We start from the raw sequence: 10,173 nt of genomic DNA, 5'->3' as shown, positions 1-10,173 counted from the left end.
TTACAGCGTCCACCGTCGTCTTTTCTCACAATAGTTCTCCTTCTTGACCCCAAGCTACACATAAAGCTACAAACTCCCATTTTATACTAAACCCCATCGGCGGTTTCACGGAATATGAAACGATAAGTCATGCTTAATAGTCGTAGGTTTCATGACCATTGGGTTTCCTGTCATTAAATTACATTTAATTTTTTTTCTTTTTTTTTTGGGTTGTTACAGATTCACTATAATTGCTTAAAATCCATATCTCTCATCATTTGGTTGTTCATTGTAGTTTGTTTTGGCCCGAATTAGTCACTGTCCTATAAAAACAGTCTCTTGCATTTGTGACCGGTTATATTGGTTATTGAAATTTCACCTGATATGCGGTTATAACTTTGGTTTAATCGTTTACTTTTTTCCATGATTAGGACAGAAAGTGATAGGAATAGGGTTAAAAGGTCCATCTGGCTAACCAGTTTATTCATTTTTTAAATAATAGCATTCTTTATTAGATTTGGATAGTATGTCGTTATAGTATTGGTTTCAAATCAATAAGCCAATAAACCTACTCCCTCGGGTTCAAATCCTGTTTGTTTGCTCATTGCATACTCGAAAAACCCACTGAAATCCATAACGGAAAGCATCTTTTTGCTTTCTCATTCTCTATTTGTTTGTTTGTTCGATTCTCCAACCATCATATACATGAACGCATTAAAAAAGAGCACGTGGAAGAATTTTTCTATTTGTTTATGAAAAAGAGTGGTAAGAATTTATGTGGTTATTTGTTTGTTTTGATATATTCACATAATGTGAAGATTTGGAAGAATTTCATAGGGGTTCCTTGCCTTATCTTGAAATAGCGTTATTATCCACCAACATTCTTCAAGATACATCGACAAAACAAGATCTCTATGATTTGTCTTTGATAATGTTGATATGTTTTTGCTCATGGTTCTTTTTTGCATGCTAACGATTTTGCTGCTTTCATTGATACTTACACTGAACTTTATGTTCAATAGAAAGTTCGTTGGACTTTTAGTATGTGACTTTAAAGAATTCCCAAAATTCAATTCTAGTAGAGAGAGAAATGCTTTTTTTATCGTTCCCACCAATTAAATATTGAGTGTTTGTTGGAGTATGAAATGTATTGAATATTTTAACGACATAGTTAATGCTTAAATCTTCATATTGAAGAAACTATTGGAGTTAAATATAATTTTTTTGTAATTTTATTTCACTTTTTATTTTATTTTATGAAAGAACCATGGGAAATGTTCAGATGAAACTAATTTTGTTTCCATTGTTCGTTACTAAAACATGTTGGGGCATATGGTTAGTCCTAAAATCAAGAACTGTGTCAAAATTGGTATTATGGATATGATTAGGCCCAACCATATGATCGATTAAATTTACGTTTCTTAATCAGTCAATGTTTATATCTATTAAAACATTTTCAACAGATTCTTTAAGATAGACTAAATGTAAATTTTATTCTAATTGTTCGTTTTAAACGATACTCCAAAACTTTTTCAAAAATAAAAAAATTGGAGAACCCTAAAAAATTAAATGCATATAGAGAGAGATAAATATTTTTTTTTAATTAATTTTATCAATTAAATGTTGGAAGTTTGTTGAAGTATATTAAATCTGTTGAATATTTTAATAATATTTTTAATGCTAAAATATCTAAATCTGATAGTTAAATATAATTTTTTTTTACTATTTATAGAAAAAGTGTTGAAAAATATTCAAATGACACTAATTTTATTTGTATTGTTTGTAATTAGAACGCTTTGGAGCTTATGGTGGAACCGTTTATTAAAGTTACAATTAGGATCGATAACACAATTGATCCTAACTAGTGTGGTTCAGACCGAAAAACTGATTTTTCATTCATCTTTTAAATCTAGAACCGGTTATTGAGCTCGATAAATGGCCCAATTATAGTAAAAAATAGGTGGTTTATTAGTTTTTGTCTTTTTTAATTTGTAAAAAAACATTTTACGGTTGGTTTGAGGGATATAATAAAAATATTTAATTATAAAAAAAATCTAATTAGTTGATTTTTGTGTCTTTTTGACACGTAAAAACACATTTACGGGGGACGAGGATTAGTAAAGGCTCATCTGAAGACTTCAAGTTTATTGGATCGGTTTGACATAATCAAACACATGTAGTTAGAAGAAATGGAGTAAAACAATATTTGCACACAAAATTAGGGAGGTTGATGGAGTTCGAAAGTAACAAGATTCTTAAATAATATTAGCAGCATTTGTAGATATTAAATTTTACAATTTATGTATTTCCTCGGTGCACGGAAGTAGGGAGAGGAGAGTCGTCACCATTTTCTAAGATTTGTTTTCTTTGACGGACAATCAAAAACACAATTACAAACGGAGTATATGCATTTTGCCTGGGAATTAGGTCCATGCACTCTCTTGCAAATATCAATACAATCATGTATCTCACATCCGGGATTTAGATAACGATTTTCTTCACAAACTTTGTCAGCCATCGATAACTCCATATCTGTAAATTCAGGATACACACTTATAGGACCATATCAGCAAACAATTATAAAATTCTCTAAATGATCAATAAGTTAGTAATCATCAAAATAGCTAACAGTAATGGATTTTATGTTAATCGAAAACACAAGATATCTGCTAAAACTGAAGAAGAACATTTAAATTTCAAGAAATTATGTATGATAAAAGTATTAATGAAGAAGAATTACCAATCATATATAACCATAAAAAAACACAAGAAATGTGATGAAAATCAATGACTTTGCCATGTTGAGCTTTGTTGGGTGTATGTTGTTGATGGATTATGTGGGGCTTAACCATACTTTTATATAAGAAATGGATCAACATTGTTGCACCCTTAATTATAACTGCATTTATTGCTGAATTTAATATGACATTTAAGAGATAAAAAGAACAAATTAAAAGTCAAAGATTAAGGTTAAACTTTATGCTTTACATTTATAATCATATTATGTAATTCTTTTTTTTTTTTTTTTTTGAAAAAACATATCATGTAGTTTTTTTTTATTAACCTAGATATCCAACCCGTTATTCGAGTCGACTAATCTTAGGGCGACCACATGCTTTGCAGATAACCCGGAGTTATCGCATTTGAATCTCTGTGGTCACAAGGGAATTTTTATTATTCATTAGATTTGAACCTGATACCTCCTGCTATTTTTGACCTTTGAAGTCAAGCGCAAACCAATCCGACACCACCTTTGTGGTTGATCATATAGTTATTTATGTTCAATGTAAGTGGGTTTGGTATTATTTGTACAAGACAAGTTGTATTATATATTTATATAAATAGATGAAATTCTAAATACAAATCCTATGATTGTTATAAACTATATAAACCAAATTTGGGCTCTAATTTTTTTTTAAAGGCGGTTATTAAATCAGTTGGAGATAAGGTTGAAAGTAAATTTAAGAGCCGATTTAATCTACATCGTTGYTCATCTATACAAGAGATTGACTTGTATAATATATTTTGTATTTTAAACTGCCTTTCTCCCTATATCTATATACTATATTATAAAGCATTTGAGAAAAACTCTTAAAATCATTTTTTATGCATCAAGTATTATTTATTGATACATATTACTTAAAATTCAAAATTTACAAATAAATGATGCATGAGTATAAATTTTTAAAGCTGCATGTTTGAATTCATATAACTAATTAATAAACATACTCAAATACAAAAAAAAACATCTCATTTTATATATAAAAAATCAAAAAAAAAGAAGATAATCATCGAATTCTAATATAATATTTAATTATTATCTTTATAAATTACATTACATTCTTATTAAACATAAATTAAATTATAATAAACACTAAATTAAACAAATTATATAACAAACAAAAACTTTTTAATTGTTATTTTTAAATTAATATAAATATACTTTTTAAAAATTTTATAGAGACTTAAAGTTTATATTTTATTCAAATATAAAATCATTATGTTTTCTCCAAATAAGAAAAGTCGTGTTACAAAATCGACAAAAATAAATAATAAAATAAAACATTAAAAAGTAAAATATATCTTATTATATTGCGTGAGTACACTTTTAATATATACAAAAAGCTAGAATAGATTTTAAAAGCAAGTGATAACGTGGTTCTTAAAACCAAGAGTATTCAAGATTTGTTGAAAAGTATCCGGATGGTGTTAAAAGAATTTTGGTTAGATGTATTAAACAAAAACTAGAAGGTTGTGTGCATAATGCAGTGAAATATATTTCAATTATAATGTTTCTTTTTATTTTTTGTTTCTGTCGATATAATCCGGTTTTAATGATTTTGAAAAAACGATAATGTTTTATTTTTGAATAAGATATAAATTTAAAGATATCATAAGAATTTGAAAAAAATATATATTGATATTAGTGTCAAATTTACTATTTAATTTTTTTTGGTAATTTCTTTAATTCAATATTTTATTTATAATTTAATTTAAATTTAATAATGAAGTAATTTATTTTGGTTTAATAATATATTAATTAAGTATTATGTTTGAACTTAATGATTATCCTAATTATATTTTAGATTTTTTATATTTAAAACGAGATGTTTATCACGTATTTAATTATGTTTATCGATAATTAGTTACACAAATTTAAAAATGAAGCTTTAATAAGTTGTACTTACACACAATTTACTTGTCATCTTGAATTATAAGTAATATGCATCAATAAACAGTACCTTATGCATAAAAAAATGATTTTTAAGAGTTTTTATCAAATGCTTTATCATATAACTAGAAGGGTGCTCGCATAATATAGCGAAATATATATCAATTTTAATGTTTCGTTTTATTATTTATCTATGTCGATATAATACGGTTTTAGTGGTTTTGAGAAAGCGATAATGTTTTTATTTTTGAATAAAATATAAATTTAAATATATATAAAAATTTGGAATATATATATATATATATATATATCGATATTAGAATCAAATTTATTATTTAAAGTTTTGGTTTTTTGTGTAATTTTTTTAATTCAATATTTTATTTATAATTTAATTTAGATTTAATAATGAAGTAATTTATTTATCGTATTTTGTTATAACTAATGATTATCCTAATTATATTTTAGATTTTTTTTATTTAAAATGAGATGTTTATCCCGTATTTGATTGCGTTTATCTATAGTTAGTTACACAAATTAAATAATGAAGCTTTAATAAATTGTACTTACGCACAATTTACTTGAAATTTTGAATTTTAAGTAATATACATCAATAAACAGTACTTTGTGCATAAAAAATAGTGTTTAAGAGTTTTTGTCAAATGTTTTATAATATATTATAGATTTAGATTAATGGAATTGAAAATAAAAGAATTATATGATTTTATATAATATAATGAGTTCATTCCCTTACAAACCCAAAATTTTCATTACAAGTTAAACCGGTGGAATTTGAAAATTCATTCTCATTTTTATCTTTTGTCATTTTTATTTTCATTCTTTTGCCTGAACCAAAAAGACCACAAAAGTGTTTATGTAATGTCTCTAAATATGAATTGTTTAACTTCAAAAATAATTACATTCAACTCTAAAAATTTCAATATTGATTAACATTAATTATATTACTAAAATATTTAATACATTCAAAACATCTCAAATCCAACACCTAATCCTAAATTTAGCACCAATTTTAATTCCAATTCTCTTCAAGCCAACGTGAAATCCCAACTTTGGTGTTTTACTATTTATTTAGCACCAATTTGGTGTTTGGAGTATTGGCAACAATAAATGGTGCCTTAAGTTTGATATTTTTTGGAGGTTGAGATGCTAAGGCAGCTACAGCGATGATTGGTCTTCTAAGCGTATACATGGTTGTAATTGTTTCTTGAACTCTGTCCTCATATGGTTGTGCTGGTTATTGAGGCACATAAGCCACAAGAAATGGCTCTGGTTCTGGTTGAGTAGGTTCTAGAGCTGACTCTGGAATAATCGTTTCTGGTTCTAAAGATGGCACTTTTGAAGTAAGTTATGTAATTTTAGTTTATTTGCTTGTAATTAAATAATATGTTGGCTATTATATTGATAAATATCACATTAGATAAAAAAAATTACATTTATATAAATCTATAATATATTATGAATTTCATTTTTATCTTTCTAACGAGGAACAAGACAGAACCAGATCTGTGGATCAAGAGCAGACTCAACATCGAGAGTACTGTGAGTCCACAATATGATCAATCTTCAATTATATCTATGAATCAATGGCAATCTTCATGTTAACATTAAGAATGTTTGAAAAGTCAACTCAATCAAACTTTCTATAAATCTCAAATGTACGTAAGTATTACAATTAAGCTCCTCTCATACTATTACACTAGAAGACAAAGTATATATAAGGTCAAACATTGAATCCTCTAGTCAAAGTCAACAACTACATACAAAGCCAAACACGCTAATATTACAATTATAGATTTTCAAGACGAATACAATTTAATACTAAAATTCAATCCTAACAAGTATGTTACTTGGGATATGCTTGCTGAGGAAATGGATAAGCTCTGAAACACTTTAACATCAATATTGGGAATTCCTGCTTGTGTGGAAACATAAAGAGTTGAAATTAATCTACAAGTTCACACTTCTAAGGAAAGAGGGGGTGACATTAAAATGTTTTTAACATGCAAACCTTCTACGTTTAATTTTGAAAGAGACCCGATAAAAGCTATATGTTGGTTAAAGGAGATTGAGTCGGTCTCTGATACCAGCAAATGTTTATATGAAGATCGAGTTAGATTTTCTGTTTATGTGCTCAAATCTAATGCTCTTGTATTGGTGGGAAATCGAATCATTGTTCAAACCTAATATTTTACAAACGATGTCATAGATGGAATTTACGGACAGGTTCAATAGCAATTTTGTCCTAAAGCTGGAGTTAGTCAACTAAAGGAAGAATTTCTAAAGTTGGAACATGGGAATCTGACTGTACGGGAATATACGAAGAAATTTATTGAACATTTTAGATTTGGAGAACACTATATCTCTTTGGAATCCTGTAAGGTTGAACGATATGTTTATGGATCGAATTCCTCTATCAGAGAGTTTGTGATTGCAATGGATTATGCTACATTTCCATCTGCAGTTGATGTGGCTGAAACCACTGAAAGGAATAAGAATAGACAAGTGGGAGAAAGGATCGGAGAAAAAAGAAAATGGGAAGGATCGTCAACAGATTTTCAAAAACCCTAGTTTGTTAAATATGAAAACCATCCAATTCAAATATTTAACGAGAGACCTTGCCCAAGATATCACTGTATCCACCAAGGTGACCGCAATATTGAAAAGAGAAGGTGTTATAGATGTGGGGAGTCACGACATATTTCTAGGGATTGTCAAATGCCTCAACACTGTTTTCACTACAACTCTCCAAATCATATTAAACTCGATTTCCCACAACTGAGAAATCAAAGATCAAACTCGGCTGGTAACACTCAGAGCAATCGTAGGGGTATCAGTATCAGAAGAGGTGAATCAAAAAGAGCAAAGGGACGGTTCTTTCAAATGTCCAGAGGGGAAGCGGAGGAAATTCCAGATGTGATGACGGGTACGTTTCTTATAAACTTCGTATAAGATAATGTGCTATTTGATTCTGGAGCAAACTATTCTTTTTTGTCACCATTATTTGGTAGTTGTTCATATTTGAAACCTACACCCTTAGACTCTGCATTAGTAGTTGATTCTGTAACACCCATATTTTTACTATGAGAGATGTTACGTAATCTAAAACGGATTCTCCAAAAGCACTCCAAAAATAATGGCTAAATTAAAACTTTAAACCGTTTACAGCGGAAGACTTTAAAAAAAATATATATATAACTTAATGTCAGCCCGTCCCATACCGGGTTGCTTTACAAATTTATCTATCATAGATGATTGCACCTAAATATTGAACTTAAATGGACTAGACAAGTCTCTATGTATGCCCTTCTTTTCTTTGTCCAACCTGAAACCTTCTGTCCCTGAGATGCATACTATAGTCAGCTTATAAAGCTCAGTGAGTTCATGGTTTGCGTGAGTAAAGATCATTTCACATCATACATATCAACTTGTAAACTTTGTACCAAATAGTATGCATTTTCTGAGAAACATGCGACACTGAAAGAAAAGAGATCTCATAAATTATCTGTCGGGTATGAGTCATTTAGTCACTGGCATTCCCTGAGTTGTCCGACCTGTACCTATCTAGACACTCATTACGGGGTTGTACCACTTGTCATGTGACTTCTTGGTCAAACGCTCACCCGCTAAAATTGATCATAAAACTTTCAAATGAAATAACATGCTAGAGTTATTTGTAAACAAAATAAACACATAGCATGCAACTGATCATAAAATAATATACATGTAAAATATATCGTGTATGTAAACTGAAACATCATGCATATATACACATTATTATATAAATCATATAATGCTCGAAAATAAATTTATACATAGGTATGCATCCCATTGTAAGTCTCATGAAGACTCACCTTGAATCGTTAACGTTCGATAGGTCGTTCTCTCAAAAAACGCAACCTACGTGATAATTCATACCATTCTTAAGCATCTTAAATAATCGAAACTAAATTGATCGTTATTCTCCAACAATCTTAGCACGACTAAACTTAATAATATTTATTGACCAACCCCCGATACCATCATATCTCAAATTCGCTTCTTTTCTTGAAACATTATTAATAATGTGACGCCGTTACATATTAATAGTTGCTCGTACATTTTATAAAAATGTGCACTACACTTCACATTTTCTTGAACAATAAGCATTTTAACCAAATAACTGAACTAAATAGTTTGCAACATAAATAATGTTTTGTGGTCAAAACGTCTCTTTTAAAATTCGTAAGTGAAAAACAGTGACAACATGTCACACCCATATAAATAATAGTCATGCTATAACTTTATAGTCCAACATAATTAATACTCGAAATAATGTTTAAAATATCAATTTTCCAAGTCTAGGGCATTTCGGTTATCTTAAGAAGCCGAATACCAAAGGTATAGCTTTAACCAATTCCCTAATTTAGAACATTCTTGGTATATATCATAAGTCGAATATCAAAATTATGCTTAAAAGTCCAATCCAAAGCATAGGGGCATTTTGGTAATTTTATTAAGCAATACTCAAAGTATTGTTAAAATACCGCTTCCCTAATCGTGAGGTCATTTTGGTAATTTCTTAAGGATTATATTCAAAATAAAACATAGATACCAATCCCAAGACATAGGATCATTTCGGTAATTTATAAAGCAAATACGTAAAGTATCGCTAAAATATCAATTTCCATATTGTTGGGTCATATTGGTAATTTCTTAAGGATTATATTTAAAATAACACTTAGATACATATTCCCAATGTAATAGTCTGGTTATTATTTTGGTTATATATATATATATGTATTTATTTAATTATATATATATATATATATATGATGTGTATGTGTCTATGAGGAGTAGTATATTAAAAGAAAGAGAGGTCGGCTAGTGAAGCCGCCATACTCTTTTATGTGCATGTATATATAATTTTTGGTGAAGAAAARGAACACATACTTACACCTTTTATATTTGGAAAATTGCTCTGGAGGGTTTTAAAGTTTTGCACAGGAAGAAGAAGAAGAAAGTTTTAAAAGCTTTGATTCACAACTTCTAAAAGGTGAGTGTTTAGAGCTTGAATATGAATTGCTTATATATATGATCTGATAAGCATTTTAGAACTGGTTATTGTGGATTCAGTTGCATTTTATGTTGATTCTTGAATAAATCCGGCCAAGTGGTGTCCGGATTGAAATCCGGATACTTAAACCGTTTAAACTTTGTCCGGATATTGTCTAAACCAGACAAGTGGTGACCGGATAATGTATAAACCGGCCAAGAGGTGTCCGGAGTAATATGTAAACCGGCCAAGTGATGTCTGGATATCTTTTATACCGGACAAGAGGTGACCGGATAATGTGTAAACCGTTTAAATAATTCAAGTGATATATTGGCCGGATTGTGTTAATCCGGTCAAAGATTGAAATATGTATTGTCAGGTTTAATCTAAACCGGATGACAAAGAAAGTGATGTGTTGTCCGGATTTCTAAACCGGACAAGGATGTTAATATATTTTCAAGTGTTTTGACCG

The 10,173-nt window shown here is 29.0% G+C and overlaps 1 protein-coding gene across 1 annotated transcript in view; it reads right to left on the bottom strand.

Moving 5' to 3' along the window:
* Positions 1-2,241: 2,241 nt before the first annotated feature.
* The window catches only part of LOC112502437, an 18,156-nt gene continuing 10,224 nt past the window's right edge, over positions 2,242-10,173 (bottom strand). The window contains exon 4 of the mRNA XM_025106340.1: positions 2,242-2,511. Coding sequence (XP_024962108.1) covers positions 2,321-2,511 — 191 coding nt within the window. The 3' untranslated portion in view covers positions 2,242-2,320. The remainder of the gene's footprint in view (positions 2,512-10,173) is intronic.

The sequence above is a fragment of the Cynara cardunculus genome (assembly GCF_001531365.2).
Source record: "Cynara cardunculus var. scolymus isolate 2C chromosome LG 1, CcrdV1, whole genome shotgun sequence".
Lineage (NCBI taxonomy): Eukaryota > Viridiplantae > Streptophyta > Magnoliopsida > Asterales > Asteraceae > Cynara > Cynara cardunculus.
The sequence above is the reverse complement of the archived record's forward strand: the minus strand, read 5'-3'. Positions and strand labels throughout refer to the sequence as shown.